This window comes from Anabrus simplex, chromosome 2, assembly GCF_040414725.1.
Source record: "Anabrus simplex isolate iqAnaSimp1 chromosome 2, ASM4041472v1, whole genome shotgun sequence".
Taxonomy (NCBI): domain Eukaryota; kingdom Metazoa; phylum Arthropoda; class Insecta; order Orthoptera; family Tettigoniidae; genus Anabrus; species Anabrus simplex.
Genome location: NC_090266.1, coordinates 574982717 through 575000774, shown reverse-complemented (window position 1 = coordinate 575000774; position 18058 = coordinate 574982717). Strand labels below are relative to the sequence as shown.

Sequence of the window (18058 nt, the reverse complement as noted above, 5' to 3'; positions counted from 1 at the left end):
TTAATTAGTGCAAGTTGTGTAGGCTACTTCGTGTGCATTAAGAACATAAGTTGGGTGAGCAAGATATCCGAAGTGATTTGTATGACGCCTGTGCGTGGGGGACGCAGACGAATACAGCCACGGTATCCCCTGCCTGTCTTAAGAGGAGACTAAAAGGGGCGACCAAGGGATGATTGAATTATAACCATGAAACTACTTGTGATTAGTACCACCACGCGGGGAACACCATGGATCACTTTTACTTGCGCGTAGTACCAATATGTTAGGTACCAAATAGCTTTGTGATTAGTAGCAAAAGAGTACGGTGCCGGCTTTTACTGTACCTGTGATTAGTACCACTATATGAGCGACACCGTGGTTCTGGCTTACCTATGATTAGACTAGTACCCGCTATATGAGGAACACCACGGGATAGCGCGAGTCCCTGTGGTTAGTACGTTTACGTGATATACACCATGGGTTTGCGTTGCCTGTAAATGGCGTCGCAATGTGCGATACACCATAGATCTGTATTACATGTGCGAATTTCATTACCTGTGAGTAGTACCATACTGTGTGGAATACTGTGAATCTACGCTACTTTTGATTAGTACCGCAACATGACAAATTCCTTGGTTCTACTTTCATAGCGATAAGTACCATTACGATGGTCCGATGACTTGGATTTTGGACCCCTTTAGACTAAAAGCATCGTCGATTCAGTATTATGCTATAGACACAGTCCCTTGGTCAGTAGTACTATTATTTCACGTCATTTTCTGTGAATGCGAGACATTGCCTGTCGGATCCACTGAGTGTTTTCAATTCATATCCATCCATTCATTCTTCGTCCTCACGTCTTGAATTCTGGTCAGTGGAGGATTTTGGAGTTTTAATTTGTCATTCCATTTCGTCTCATTTCGTACCGTTAGGGGCCGATGATCTAGATGTTAGGCCCATTTTAACAACAAGCAGCATCATCATCATCAATGATTTGAATAAAGCAACAGAACAAGAATTTAAAGTCAAGGCATTGTGGATAAAAATCCCTAGTATTCATTGGATTGCCAAGCCGAGTTCACAAAACTCGGGTATTTCATCTGGAAGGACTTGAGATCGATTCCAGTCAGGAAGGAGGAAAGTTTTGAAACGAGACCTCTACCCCGGACGAAATTGATTTCCCTGAGGTTCATACAGCCTACATCATAAATAAGTACCAGGTTAATTCCTCAGGGCAAATGTGGTCGTGTAAAGGACTGACTTCTCAATCCCATTTCACGCAGAGTTTACGGATAATCGATGCAATTACCTTCCACTCCTCTGTGGACTAATGACCGTTGCAGGAATGTTGTTTGCTTTATTTTATATTTGACATATCGTCGCTCCTATGCCAAAACCGCGAATGTGACGATGCTCTTCCTATCAATTATTTCCCCTAAGACAGGTCACGCCTCCCAGCCACATATTGATATGCAGTACATCAGAAAAAACTTTCTTGAGTTCACTTTCCTATGCTGATGTGTATAGGAAAATGAACCTTTCTGTACCGTACTGCCTGAATATATGTATGCATGACATTTGTTTGATATTGCGCTTTAAGCCACTCCTCCTCCGCATGAATGGTGTAATTCTCGTCGTACAATTCGTGACCCTATGATGGATTTCTCATTTCTGGGAATAAGAAGAAGTCACTTGGTGCGAGGTCGGGAAAATAATGCGCATGTTGCAAAATTTCCTGTAAGGTAATCTGTGAGGATGACTCCACGACAATGCCACAAAACTTGACAGCATGACCTTCACAGTTGACTTTTGCATCTATGCCGTTTTATGGGGAAGTGAATAGGCATGCTTCCACTACATGCTCTTGGTTTTGGTCTCCTGATAGATCCAACATTAATCCATGGCTACAAGACGACCAAAACGTCCCCTTCATCCTGTTCCACCAGCAACAACATCTCTCTTGAAAGGTCACGCTGTGTTTATTTCTGAAAAGGGAATAGAAAACGTGCAGACATCTTAGACATATGCTGTCTGTCATGAGTAATTTTCCACACACTACTATAATTGAGAACAGTGTCAATCATGGTCATTTGGATGGTTGTTGGTCTGTTTTCCAGCAGTAAACACTCCACATTTTCCACTGCGGTTGCATTGTCCATCAATAATGGTCTTCCAGGTCTTGGCTTGTCTGTGAGGACCATGTGGCCACTTTGGAAATTCCGTTTCTACTTCACTGTAGGCTTGCCAGCACCTCATCATCAATTCGTCCGGCAGGAGCTTTATCACGCTACAAGCCTCAATCTTCTCCATCTTACACTTCAGTCGCTTCTGGTCCAACGTGTAAGAAAAGACACAATGAGCTGATTTTCTCAATATCATGCACTTTAGGGGCCAGTGATGACACCGACAAAATCACATCAGGATACCATTATAACTCCTGAGAGATAATTAAATCTTTACGATAACCTTGTATTTAGGATCACAGCAAATATAAACTTATTTCCACAATTGTAACTGGTACCGACATTTTAATCGAAGTAGTCCCCATAATGCATGCGACATATACATAACATATTAAAAAATGCATAAGTTGATCTATATTATAGTATCGACACGCGAACTCACCTGGTTGTCGTAAGTGGCTGTGTGGGTCCAGAGATGTCTTGGACATTCCGCTGAGTGTGTTCGTAGCATAGCCTGCAAGAAAAGTGAAACATGAATTACGTTCACTCTAATATTCAGCGTAAATTACAAAATTTACACTACGTAATAGGATAAATATAAAGTAGAGATTTCGTCGACAATATTTTCAACTAATGAATGTAAAATTCTTTACTGTTCAGGAGACCAAGAAAGTTTCAGTGTGATATTATAAATCTGCCCTTCTGAGCAGTCCCTTGCGTTAAATTTACTTCGACTCCCATTCGCTTATATTTCAAGTGGTTGACCTTAAAATTGTTATAGAAGCTTTATTTTAATGTATTAGAGCAAAGTTTAACATATTCTTGTTTTACGCTGCATACACATTTTCAGTTAGCTACAGAAGGTGAGGTGGCTAACTCGCAAATACACTATTTCTAATTCTTAAATTCCAAATTATGTCACATTCACCAGGTTATTTCCCTTTTACATGTACAGATAAAAAGTGGCACATCAAGATTCCGGTCATAAAATCTGGAAACGAACGTTACACTTCACTCACGGTAGTTGTTGCCTTTCATGAATTGGGATTTAATAATGCTGAGAGAAAGAATGAGAATACAAGACCTATCCGTCTATCTCCGTAGACATGAGTCATTCGTTCATACATCCATTCTAGTTCAGCCATTTTCAGCATTTCTGAAAGCCATTCTGTACTGTCTCTACGTGAAACAGCTAGCAAAAATAATGATTAACTCACGTAAGTTTACATACGATTGTTGAGTTTCCTATTTTCACACCAAGGAAATGCTAGGGATGTACCTTAATTAAGGCCACGGTCGCTCCCTACACGATCCTAGCCCTTTCCTATCCTATCGTCACCATAAGACCTATCTGTATCGGTGCGACGTAAAGCAAAACGGACGTTTTCCTGTTGGGTTATGTGCGATGGTTGCAGGTTTAGCTTTATAATTTTACCTCTGGAGGCTTTACTTTTCCAATGACATTTTGGAAAATACTTCAGAATATTGCCCATTCTGTAAATGTTGCTTCATTGTTTAATTACAGCACTGTCACATACAGCATTCGTAACATATAGCACAATCTGAGACTATTGTACGGTACTGTTCTGAGTACTAATATATTATATTTGGTATTTGAAGAAATATTCAGTACCGGGCGAGTTGGCCGTGCGCGTAGAGGCGCGCGGCTGTGAGCTTGCAACCGGGAGATAGTAGGTTCGAATCCCGCTATCGGCAGCCCTGAAAATGGTGTTCCGTGGTTTCCCATTTTCACACCAGGCAAATGCTGGGGCTGTACCATAATTAAGGCCACGGCCGCTTCCTTCCAACTCCTAGGCCTTTCCTATCCCACCGTCGCCATAAGACCTATCTGTGTCGGTGCGACGTAAAGCCCCTAGCAAAACAAAAAAAAAGAAATATTCAGTACATAGTCTCCTTCTCCTTTCTCTAAATAACTCTTCATAACAGTCCGCCGGGCGTGGGTAGATTCAAAAGTTCAGATTTCTACTTTTAACCAAAAGGAATTCATGAGTTTGATTTCCTCAATGCTAATTACGTTTATCAATATTTAAAGAGTATCTTCAATAAAAAAATCCATTGAACACTCAACGTAGAGATTTCGAAGAGAATGGGTCATCGCCAGGTATAATTTCCCAACAATACTGTCATACTTTAGATAATTTTAATCGAGAATCGCCTACTTGTTTAATTACCCTCATTATCATAAAGTATCGATTATGATTAGCTGGTTAGTGTTCAGCAATACTTTCGTAATCAGAATATGACTTATTCACTACACCACGAAGGTCATTTTAGAAAAACTCATATTTGTCAAAGTGCAAAAATGTCATTGTAGCCCTTCACTAACAGTTACAAGATTCCACAATTTGCCATTAGATCCATGACCCCTAATAGCATTCGAAAATATCAAAAATGAACAATGCACATTCGTTATTTTAACATGGTGTCGACGATATCATGAATGAGGCTAAAGCTATCGATAACACATAATTGTGTTTTGTTCATTCCAAACATTCTTATTTATTTTTCAAATTTGTATGAAATATAACTACATATGTCATTCTATTGTGCGGAAAAAGTCAGTGATCCTTTATTGCATCTATATTTAGAATGACTATTTCGGGGATATCGTGGTGTAGGGGTAGTGTGCCTGCTTCTTACCTGGAGGCCCCGTGTTCGATTCCCGGCCTGGCCAGGGATTTTAACCTGGTTCTGAGGGCTGGTTCAATGTCCACTCAGCCTGCGTGATTACAATTTAGCAGCTATCTGACGGTGAGATAGCGGCCCCGGTCTCGAGAGGCAAGATTCACGGCCGAGAAGATTCGTAGTGCTGACCACACGTCACTTCGTAATCTTCAGTCCTTCGGGCTGTGCATTGGTAGCTTGGTAGACCAAGGCCCTTCAAGGGCTGTTGCGCCACGGGGGGTGGGGGGTCGGGGATATACCTATAAATTGTTGAAATCATGAAACTGACCGAAGTTTCTGTGAAAAATGAATGTTGATAATAAGTGACTAATTAGATACTGAGTGGAAAAATAGGTTCTGCTATTCAGTAGAGCAAAATTCTCATCATATGAGAACTGCTCAGTATGAATCTGTCTCTTTTCTTAAATGGGAATACTCCATGCAGCACCCCTTACTTTCAGTAGGAGGATAATACTCTTCTGGAAACATTGAGAGTTTCAATACCTCCATATATCTTTTCAAATTGTAATTTATTTAAGAAAGAATATTCGCTAGTAGAAGAAAAGGAAAAATAGGCTGCACAAACAATCAGTAACAGTGTGATAGATTTACACTCGAGGAAATTGGATCCACAGTTTTGGAAAGCATGCTGATACGGACTCGTTGAGGATGTTAATTGGGGGCGAGAATAATGACATGATTTTCTAGGTCTAGTTAACGCCTCCTAGAATTCCATTGAGCTTAAGCGAACTATGTTCTATTATCAAAAGTCCTAAAATGATTGAAAGACTCCTAAGCAGGAACATTTGACAGACCCGTGTGTAACTGTTAAGCGGAAACTCTTTGAGCAGTGAAGGCTGGAGCGATTCACATTTGCCGTGAAGAATATGCACGGTAATTGGTCACATGTGACCTACCTTAATGAGTGTATAATATCTTGGCACTGGTTTACCTCGGACACAATTTTGAACCTTGAGGAACCCTAAACATTCGAGGGAATATTGCTGAGTGCCCACACTTGTGTGGCTCATTGGGATCGAGTGTCTACATCCAGAATTGGTTTGTTACACAGGATCGAAGACCAATGTCTGGACGGGATATGTTATGTGCACATGTGATGCCTTCCGGCGGAAACATTGTTCCAACTGTATTATTCGATTCTAGTAAGGCCTGATTCCCGTCCATTAGTTGCCGTTGGTTCAAGGCATGTTTTTCAAGGTAGGATGTGTTAAAACTTACTAATTGGTACCTTCATCATGCGAGTGCAATGACACTGAGAATGCCTGCGTGGTGAAAAACAGATGTGGATTGTTAACTGACCTGAATCACTGTCAGCAACAAAGGAACGTTTTTGGAGATCCTCAGTCCATGATTGAGAATTAATATTATGTGATAAAACTATGCTTGGACTCATTTACTCTTAATCACGACCAAAATGTGAGATAAACGTAGACCGGAGGTCTATTAGTTATTCTTCCTGAAGGACCAAAGGTAGGCGTTTCAGAGTAAACGAAGATTTGCTTGAATGTGTCATTAAATAAAAGGGGAATGTGCAAACACTTCCTCAAACAATATTGAAATTACATTAACTAAGAAACAACCAACATTGACTCAAGCTCCGTAAACCGGTAGAGCTACGCTGCCATGAGCGACTAAGACAGGTTGACCTCCGAAGGAAATTCATCAGCAAATCAGCCGCAAGCAAGGGCTCCATTATCAGTTTAATATGTATATTGGTTGGCAGTAGATGAATTAAAGTACAATGCAAGGAACGTTCAGTTAAGAACAGATATCCTGAAACACGAAATGATTTTCAAAATACAGGTTTTATCAAAATTCTATACCCCAACATCTAGGAACTATTGGAGAGACTGTAACAAACATAACCCTGGGTCTGAAACGGAGCATTAACTGATAAAATCAAAAATTGTACTGCAGGTGTATAAATTAATCATGACCCTCATTCTTCAAAACTACCAGTATTACATACTCTGTTAAACATGCCTTGATGTCACAATGTTATGTCTATGTTGTGTGACCACGCAGTACAGTCTCGTTTGTTTAAAGGAGAGCGAGAGAGTGTATAAGACTTCAATTGAACTCCAGGATGACCTCGTCACTCGGGTGCTTTACAGCACATACCTGGGGTCTTTGAACGTGTACGAAAGACAATTGCACGTCGTTGCCGACCGTGAATTGAAGCAGAAGGACGCACATTTGGACACTTTCTCTAAATGAAATGTCGTATGGCTTTTAGTGCCGGGAGTGTCCGAGGACAACTTTCTGTAAGGGATTGCAATGAAATTTACATGCTATAGTTCTACTCTCAATCACCTCAAAAGGTACTTCAGCTGTTGATTTCAGACCTACGGTTATTTCATTTTAAAATGCCTGCTTTGTCTCTTGTGTTATCCCTAGCAGTACGAGTATTAAATTTTAATGCACCCCGGAGAGTCCCTTCTGTTTGTGATGGTCAGCATTTTGAAGAAACGTGTGCACGATGTACTTCAGTAACATTCCATCGACCAGAGTAGCACAGCCCATCATAGCTTTAACCCGCTTGATGGCTGACTTCGGATCCAAAAGTCTATCAATCTTGAGATGTATCTCCGAAGGGGATTATATCTTTCTCAAAGCCTAAATAAGATTTTACTTCAATGCTAGACTAATTAATTACAAAAACACATGTATATAACAACGTAAGAGGGGTTAACATAAATAACATAGTCACGGTAGGTACATCAGAAAGCACTTGCTGGAGATGCAAGAATTTGTACCAGAAGTTGTTCGGGATGTCTGTTCTACGGCTTGCACTACCTCTTTGCACTAACGAGGAAATTAGTCGAACCCTTTCTACAACACATTTAACTCCATAATCTTTCTCTTTCTTCCGTTAATCCCTTTTTTTTCTGAACATATTCTTCCTAAATCAAATCACTGCACACTGCGCACAAATGCGTTCCCTTCACGTTTCTCGAGGTGATGCTCTCATTCCTCCTTTTCTTCTTCCAGTTCCCCTCCAGTTCATACTTGGGATTACCGCGTTCTCTTAAACGAAATATTATACTCGTACTTCTGTAGTGTCGGTAATATATTCTCAAATATTTGGAAATAAGGTTTCCTTTGTTTCAATTTTGAAGAAATACGCTCAGTTAGGTTTTTATTTTGCACTGGTAGAAAATTACTATACTTCTCTGTTTATCATAGTTTACCGTATGTCAATCGAATGGTGCTTTTAACATACACACTCTATTAAGAAGCCAAATTTAATGTCTTTTCGTTTCTTTCTTTAGCTTGATGGTTTCAATGAAACCTCGTTGTATGTTAAGGTGTGAATTAACTCCAAATTCACTACTCATGTCGTTAATTACAATAACAGCTAGTGTTTTTTTGCTAGTGGCTTTACATCGAACCGACACAGATAGGTTTTATGGCGACGATGGTATACGAAAGGCCTAAGGGGGGCTGTCACACAGGCTCGATCGAACGACTGCGATCAACCGACTAAGAAAACAAACCTACAGAGGGCAGTGGCACCAGTCACACAGCATCGATCGTCAGCGATCAACTACGAGCGATGAAGATCGACTGGTTTGTGAAAACAAACGTGTCCGTTTTTCAGTCGCAGTCGTTCGATGATGGCGGACGCAACATAGTCATCTGTTGATGAAATCGAAACATTAATTTGCTTAGTGTATGAAAACAAAGTGGTGTATAATCCTAGACTCCCTGGATATAGTAATAGGGAGACCGTGAATTTTGTATGGCATTCTATAGCGTCGAGAACTGGGACAAAAACTGGTAAGTAATTATTATATTTTACGATTATCTTATGAATAGTGTTATCATAGATTATTTATTGATAAAATATATTATACGGAATAGATTGGTAAAAAAAGTTATACTAGGAGAACTAGTAATTATCATTCTTGTAACTTAATTGAAGAAATGTTTGGAAAACATAAGCAGTGCTTTCCTAACCTCTATCTCGTACCGGTACCTAATGAAATTAATAGGCCTACCATTGTTCGCTTTAATGACAAATAAGTGTAGGCCTATGCCATAAGTAGGCCTAACATGTATATTTTCTTTGTCACAATATTCTGATTCATTGTTTCAGGAAAAAGTTGTGCCAAAACAAGGCAAATTCTGAAGGCTGGATATCGAACTTGGAGAGATAACATCCTCCCTCTCCTCCCAGGTTCTGCTATACAGAAAACATAAAATGGGTCTACTTCAATGCTCTCAACTTTCTGGAACTCTTCATTGCTGGAAAAAGGTACAATTCTGTAATATTTATTTTTAAAAGTAGGCCTACACTACAGACCAGTGTTATAGTTGTGAAAGAGTGAGGGGAAGATTCAGTCTGTAGGCCATAAGTTCCACCCATCTGTTCATTAATTTATCAGATATAACTGAAAGTAATATAATATAATCCAAACTAACAATCATCTTACTAAAATAATTATTGAAAGTAACAATTTCTTAAGCAGAAGGCTTGTGTCCAGACTAAAATATAGCTCCAATTTAGAAGAATTGCATTAATATGTTGTTCATTTTTTTCAGTTCTGTAACAAACACATCTATGGAAGTGGCACCTGATGTGTGAGAGCCTTTTCACCAAGCTGAAATAGAGGAGGAGGAAGCAGAAATAATTTGTGTTGGAGGGGTCTTACTCCTACAGATCAGAAATTACTGAAGGGACTTCAACTTCCAGTCCAGTGGCTTCTGCTTCTACAAACAGCTCTGCCAGCAGTTAAAAATGAAAGAAACAGAAATGTGAAAGTGACAGTGATGTGTTAAGTGAATATTTAGAAAAGATACTGAAAACTGAGAAGAAAATGTAATCAGTGTTATTTTTAGTGTCTTTGTGATGACATGGAAAGAATGAGTGTACTAGGTCGAAGGGTTTTCAAAGTTAAAATTCAGGAACTGTTGTATACAGTGTTAGATCAAGAAAGAATCAAATAAAATTTATGTTCTTGAGAAATGTTCTACTTTTTTAATTAAATCAGTTTTTGTTATACTTATCTATCAATATTTATTTGAATCCTCAGTGAGTTATGTGTATTAGCACCTGATGGGAAAGAACCTTAACTCCAATTTTTTTAAATTATTAGCATTATTACAACATCTTAATTTGTATATTTTATGTGGTAGAACATGTATGGTTTACAAGGAAAGGAGTATTTTGAAATGCATGTAGTAGGTCCCTTCTGTGTGTATGTAGTAAGCAGTTGTACAGCACAGGTAGTCTGAAACCAGACCGGCGTATTGATAGTTCTGTCCAAGAGCTGACTTCCTTCTTTTGGTACCTATACTGTTGATCACAACTGCAAACTCATTGCATTAGGTATGTACAGCACAGGTGGTCTGAAACCAGACCAGTGTAAAGACATGAGTAGTTTTGTCCAGGAGCTAACTGTCTTCTTACAGAATACTGTTGAACACAACTGCAAGCTCATTGCATTGGGTTTACTGCATCTATATTCAATGTTGCCTACTATACTGCCATCCTGGAAGAATACACAAACTAAATACCTATTTGAAATTATCTACCTGTTCCAATTTTGTATTCTCAACCTGACATTCAGTTCTACTACTCTTCCCTACTGCCATCACTTAAGAATTGAAACGACTAATTTTCATGTCATATTCATTGCATCCTTTTTGAAGTTCCAAGATATTAGATTGCATAGTTTCAATAGACCAAGTCGTTTGCATAGGACAAAATTCTTACTAGAGTTATACCTGACAGAATCCCTCCCTGCCACCTTATACCTTTGTAACTTAGGTAGCCTTTATCTCCTCATTCCAAGTACTCTCCTGCCATTGGTACCTGTCTGCACCAGCAATCGCTACTTTCATGTCTGTTACCGTACTTATAATTTATTAATAACATATAGGCCTACAGGGGGCATCAAGGTAGACCGATTATTTTATTTCTTGTGCTGTAGATCCATATAAACAATGAAAAACAAAGATGAAAAATTCATTTGTAACTATTTTGACAGGTGTTTCTACCAAAGTTTTGTAGATTTTAATCTACAACATAAAAAAAACTTTATTTTGTGGGATGTGATATTAAGGGGATATGATGGCAGAACATGTACATATTTATAAAAAGTATATCCATATGACAGTTACATGCTTGTAATAAAAGGTTGAGTAGATTAATTACCCTGTAAGTCAATCCAAGATCTTAAAAGACCCATACACCCTACTCTGTCAAACATTAATTTATATAATTGGTATTTACAAACAGTTTTGACAGGCAATGTAAGATATAGCAAAATTAAATCATTTACCACCTGAGCAACAGGCCTAAATAACATTTTACTGTAGATGGCAATAGTATTTAGTTGTTAGAAAGGCACACTCTTCACTTCTAAAAATAGAAGGCAAGGTGCTTGTTATTAGCACCTATTATTTTTTGCAGTGTTTGGTTCTCATTTTGGGTTAAATTGAAGGCAAAGTTTTCATTTTCCTTGAACTGATTCATAAGGAAAGTATTTCAGGATGGATAGATAGGCTTGGTAGTGTTCATATCAGTAAAGAAGTTACATATGAACAATACACAGAAAGGCAAAATCAACATTGAGGTAAGAAAGAGAGTCCTACCAGACCTTTGCGGAAAAAGTTGTTACTCTGTACCAAGGAGTTTACCAGTAACTTGGATGGAAGTGCAGGATTTATATTAATTGGTTTATTATTGTCAAGTGAGCAATTAGAGCAGCTTGCCAGTGCGAAGTTTGGGGGGACAGTACTTTATGCTTAGTGATGAGGGTAATAAACAAGACCTTGTGTGTAATTTACATGTAGTTGTGACAAGTATCAGTCTATTACACTGCCAACTTATTAGAACAATATTCCAGAAGCTTTTCCTATAGTTATTAAGCTAGTGTAGAGCACTAGCCTCACCTGAACTCCTCAAGAAATGTACACATATGTGAATACACAGAACCCCAAAGAGAATTTACTTTGGAAGAGATGTCCATAGACAACCTTTCTTCACAGCCATTTGGTAAAATTAGCTGCTTTTGAAGCTGCTGTAGTCTTCAATGATATAAATTAAGACAGGATTGTCATTCTTGCAAAGTTTGGATATGGACCTGGATTCTTTGCACAAAACACAGTAGGCCTACAGAAATTCAGCAACATCTTTGTCATGAAAGCAATATGATACTATTCTGAACATGGCACAATAACAAAGAAGAGGAGAGGCAACAAGAGATTTGCAGAGGATCATGAGGGAGAGAAACAGTGTAAGGAACTCCAATACTTTTATCATTTTCACAATATTCAGAGCATATGTGCATTTTTTTTCCTTTCAAAATTATTTACAGGATTGTAATGAAACTTGGCACATTATTTCTACATTAGGTAATGTAAATTTTGACTGGAAGCATTTCTTGATATATCTATTGTTTTGGTAGGTGGGATCTCACCAAGTGGTATGGAAAAAAAAAAGCTGTTAACCTCCATCTAATAAACACCTCAAAATATCATTTGAAAAGACAGTAACTATGCTCCAAGATCCAGCATCATTAAAACAAATAAGCATAAATGGTATTAGTCTTATATTTGAAGTACAATGAGCCACTGTTGTGAGGCTTTTGTTGGAACTTTCACCCTGTCAAGAATTCTGGCTGTAGTGCTCTATGAATGGCATCACATATAATAGGAACAAATCCACTGATGTATTGTGAGCAATCCTAAATCTGTATGAGTCACCAATGTCCAGAAACCTGTAGGCCTAAATAAATATATTTCCACTGGTCATTGTAGCACCTTCAAATTATGAATTCAAATTGATGTAGGCTACATAACCGTTTTCAGTCCTTTTTTATCAATACTTTATTAGAATCCTACAGAATGCAAAGAAATGTACCTGCCACTAATCCTTTATTTGATATATTTTGCCACGGACATACAGTAGTTGTTTCGGAGGTGAACATCACTTCTGACTTTAAACCTAAAAAAATCGTTGTGAATATTGAATTTAACGATAGTGTCAGCCTTTCCTCAGAACTTATACTTTTCCTGTAATTTGTTTGCCTGATATTTATTAATGACTACATTTTTTCCTCTAATTCCTTATACCGTAATTATTGATGAACATTCGGTACTAGTTCCTGAATTTTTCTTCGTCATTCCACAACGAAGGCACACTTTGGTGGAATTCTCCATGGCTCTTTACCATGTCCACTGCGATCGTCTGGTTCTTTCCTTTCTCCTAATATATTCATAGGTTAGAATCATATTTCCACCCGAATTATCGCTTTCACAACACATTCTTTTTCTCCCGTGAATATGAATACGTCTGTAGCCTGTACGGTACTGGGCGGGAATATCAGCTGTTTCCGTGCAGTCGATCCCTCTCGATCGATGAGCAGTGTGACAAGGTAAATGAATTTAGTCGTTAGTACTCGATGCCAGTTGGTCGCTCTTGATCGTTCGATGCCCTGTGTGACAGCGGGCTAAGAGTTGGAAGGAAGAGGCCGTGGTCTTAATTAAGGTACCGCCCCAGCATTTGCCTGGTGTTAAAATGGGAAATCACGAAAAACCATCTTCAGGGCTGCCGGCAGTGGGATTCGAACCCACTATCCATCGGATGCAAGCTTACAGCCGCGCGCCCCTAACCGCACGGCTAACTCGCACGGTAACAGCATGTGTTACGACGATTAAGCCTACTTTCGTACGACTCGTTGGCTGAATGGTCAGCGTACTGGCCTTCGGTTCATAGGGTCCCGGGTTCAATTCCCGGCCGGGTCGGGGATTTTAATCTTCATTGGTTAATTCCATTGGCCCGAGGGCTGGGTGTTTGTGCTGTCGCCAACTTCTCTGCAACTCACACACCACACATAACACTATCCTCCACCACAATAACACGCAGTTACCTACACATGGCAGATGCCGCCCACCCTCATCGGAGGGTCTGCCTTACAAGGGCTGCACTCGGCTAGAAATAGCCACACGAATTTTTTTTTTACGCCTACTTTCGACTTCCAGTAAAAAGGTTGTTCACTGATACAGTAATGACACATACATATGTGGTGATCTCAGTGGTGCAGTCGGTTAGTGGCTGCCCTATTCCCAACGTAGTGGGTTCGGTACCGACTGAGTTCCACGGCATTTGTGGATATTGAAATGCTACAATTCAGTGTCACTGATCCACAGCACTTTGCAAACTCGTGCGGGACGAAATTCCGTCAACCCGGTGTTTCTTAAAATCTATTAGTGCTGAAGGGGCGTTAAAGAAATAATATTGAATATTTTCTCTACTTTATGACATATATCAGTACTAGGTAAAACGAATGTAATTCATCATCATCATCATCATCATCATCTGTTTACCCTCCAGGTTCGGCTTTTTCCCTCGGACTCAGCGAGGGATTCCACCTCTACCGCCTCAAGGGCAGTGTCCCGGAGCTTCAGACTCTTGGTCGGGGATACAACTGGGGAGAATGACCAGTACCTCGCCCAGGTGGCCTCACCTGCTATGCTGAACAGGGGCCTTGTGGAGGGATGGGAAGATTGGAAGGGATAGGCAAGGAAGAGGGAAGGAAACGGCCGTGGCCTTAAGTTAGGTACCATCCCGGCATTCGCCTGGAGGAGAAGTGGGAAACCACGGAAAACCACTTCCAGGATGGCTGAGGTGGGAATCGAACCCACCTCTACTCAGTTGACCTCCCGAGGCTGAGTGGACCCCGTTCCAGCCCTCGTACCACTTTTCAAATTTCGTGGCAGAGCCGGGAATCGAACCCGGACCTCCGGGGGTGGCAGCTAATCACGCTAACCACTACACCACAGAGGCGGACACGAATGTAATTAATAAGGGATTTTTGAACTTCCATTGTATTAAATCAGCGCCTGCCAGGAGTGTTCCCTGTGAAATATCGTACTTTGTTTATTTGAACTCCAGTAGTCAGTTGTTGAATATTAAAGACTGACTGTGCAAATGCTTTTAATCCCTTTCACATCATGATTCACACATGTTCAAAAGGAAAAAACATAGTGGTTTGGAGTGCCACACTTGATGATCGTGCATATAACGACGTGAGATTTCTTTCTGGTACATCCTATTCTACTGGATGAACGTGAGAATGACAAACGATGTGTTGTTTAAAAATATCAATGTTCTGTCGAAGAGTAATCTCTTGTGTGTCTCTCAACAAAAGGATCTGCTCATCACTTCTGCTCGGTATGGCTTCAGGCGTTTTTACTGTGCACAAAAAAATTGAAGTTTGTCACCAACGGCAAATTAAGATCACATTAAATCAAAAACACCAAGCACGAGATTTTCTGAGCACCATTAGAGGACATTACTCTTTTGTCACCAAGGCTTCTGCGGTTTGAATACCAACTAATCCATGTGGGACTCTTAGAATAAGAAGATACGTCTCTGTGATTCGCATTACATGTAAAATAATAATAATACTATTTTTTTCTTTTTTGACAAGTTGCTTTACCTCGCACCGACACAGATAAGTCATACGGCGACGATGGGACTGCATCGGGCTAGGAGTGAGAAGGAAGCGGCCGTGACATTAATTAATATACAGCCCCGGCAATTTCCTGGTGTGAAGTTGGGAAACCACGGAAAACCATTTTCAGGGCTGCCGACAATGGGGTTCGAACCCACTATCTCCCGAATACTGGATCCTGGCCGCACTTAAGCGACTGAAGCTATCGAGCTCGGTAATAATAATAATAATAATAATAATAATAATAATAATAATAATAATAATAATAATAATAATAGTTTTACGTTCCACTAACTAGTTTTACGTCCGTCGGAGACCTCAAGGAGTAAGAATTTCGTCCCGCAGGAGTTCTTTTACGTTGCAGTAAATCTACCGACACCACAGTAGTGTATTTCAGTATATTCAAATATCAACCGAGTGAGACGGTATCGACGCCGCGAACTTGGACTCGGAAGTCCAGCACTCTAAGTTCTGAGGATTCGGTGAGGATAGATGAGATCTACTTTCTATCTTGCATAATATTCTAAACTCAACTCAACAACTACGCATATTTTAACTGTAGGCTATTTATATGCTTGCCGAGGCTACCATAAAGGGAACGGAAGATAGTAAACACACCAGTAACCACTACAATAATTTTGAATAAGCTTGACAATTTCGTTCTGTTTCGATTCTAGTGAGCCACAGAATCATTTCAAAAGGCAACCATGATGATCCGGTCCAATGTATCGATACCATCCGTGTTTCAGAACAAATTATTCGATGCCAAATTATCAGTATTAAAAGGAAGTGTCGATAAGTACACTACCGATATCATTAAAAATGACCCACTCTCAGTCTCATCGAATAGATATAGGCTGACTACATACATACATACATGATCATTATAGAATGTTATGCCTTTCAGCGCTCAGTCTGCAAGCCTCTGAGAATTTACTAAACGTCGCCACAATCCTCGATTTGCAACTAGTGTTGTGGCCTCATTTAGTTCTATACCTCTTATCTTTAAATCATTAGAAACCGAGTCTAACCATCGTCGTCTTGGTCTACCTCTACTTCTCTTACCCTCCATAGCAGAGTCCATTATTCTCCTAGGTAACCTATCCTCCTCCATTCGCCTCACATGACCCCACCACAAAAGCCGGTTTATGCGTACAGCTTCATCCATCGAGTTCATTCCTAAATTAGCCTTTATCTCCTCATTCCGAGTACCCTCCTGCCATTGTTCCCACCTGTTTGTACCAGCAATCATTCTTGTTACTTTCATGTCTGTTACTTCTAACTTATGAATAAGATATCCTGAGTCCAACCAGCTTTCGCTCCCATAAAGCAAATTTGGTCTGAAAACAGACCGATGTAAAGATAGTTTCGTCTGGGAGCTCACTTCCTTCTTACAGAATACTGTTGATCGCAGCTGCGAGCTCACTGCATTAGCTTGATGCTGATGATGCTTGTTGTTTTAAGGGGCCTAACATCGAAGGTCATCGGCCCCACTGCATTAGCTTGACGACACCTTGATTCAATCTCACTTACTATATTACCATCCTGGGAGAACACACAACCTAAATACTTGAAATTATCGACCTGTTCTAGCTTTGTATCACCCATCTGACATTCAATTCTGTTGAATTTCTTACCTACTGACATCAATTTAGTCTTCAAGAGGCTAATTTTCATACCATACTCATTGCACCTATTTTCTAGTTCCCAGATATTAGACTGTAGGCTTTCGGCACAATCTGCCATTAGGACCAAATCGTCAGCATAGGCCAGACCGCTTACTAGATTTCCACCTAATTGAATCCCTCCCTGCCATTTTATACCTTTCAGCAGATGATCCATGTAAACTACGAACAACAAAGGTGAAAGATTACAGCCTTGTCTAACCCCTGTAAGTATCCTGAACCAAGAACTCATTCTACCATAAATTCTCACTGAAGCCCAATTGTCAGCATAAATGCCTTCGATTGCTTTTAATAATCTGCCTTTAATTCCGTAGTCACCCAGTATGGCGAACATCTTTTCCCTCGGTACCCTGTCATAAGCTTTCTCTAGATCTACAAAACATAAACACAACTGCCTATTCCTCTCGTAGCATTTTTCAATTATCTGGCGCATACTAAAAATCTGATCCTGACAGCCTCTCTGTGGTCTGAAACCACACTGGTTTTCATCCAGCTTCCTCTCAACGACTGATCGCACCCTCCCTTCCAAGATGCCAGTGAATACTTTGCCTGGTATACTAATCAATGAGATACCTCGATAGTTGTTGCAATCCTTCCTGTTCCCTTGCTTATAGATAGGTGCAATTACTGCTTTTGTCCAATCAGAAGGTACCTTACGAACACTCCATGCTAATTTTACTACTCTATGAAGCCATTTCATCCCTGCCTTCCCACTATACTTCACCATTTCAGGTCTAATTTCATCTATTCCTGCTGCCTTATGACAATGGAGTTTATTTACCATCTTTTCCACTTCCTCAAGCATAATTTCACCAACATCATTTTCCTCCTCCCCATTTGCTTGGCTGTTCACAACACCACCAGGATGATTTCCTTTTATATTGAGAAGATGTTCAAAATATTCCCTCCACCTCTCCAGTGATTCCCTGGGATCTATTATGAGTTCACCTGAATTACTCAAAACACTGTTCATTTCCTTTTTCCCTCCCTTCCTAAGATTCCTTATTACTGTCCAGAAAGGTTTCCCTGCAGCTTGACC

General features: G+C 39.9%; 1 protein-coding gene and 1 long non-coding RNA gene across 2 annotated transcripts in view; one reads left to right on the top strand and one right to left on the bottom strand.

Moving 5' to 3' along the window:
- Positions 1 to 18058, bottom strand: part of Ets65A (DNA-binding protein D-ETS-3) — a 351412-nt gene that overhangs the window by 167419 nt on the left and 165935 nt on the right. Inside the window, exon 3 of the mRNA XM_067139220.2 lies at positions 2605 to 2676. Coding sequence (XP_066995321.1) covers positions 2605 to 2676 — 72 coding nt within the window. The remainder of the gene's footprint in view (positions 1 to 2604; positions 2677 to 18058) is intronic.
- LOC137498365 (uncharacterized) lies at positions 8314 to 9584 on the top strand. The gene is made up of 3 exons (XR_011017761.1): positions 8314 to 8648; positions 8968 to 9126; positions 9414 to 9584. It is a non-coding gene; the product is annotated as an uncharacterized lncRNA (long non-coding RNA).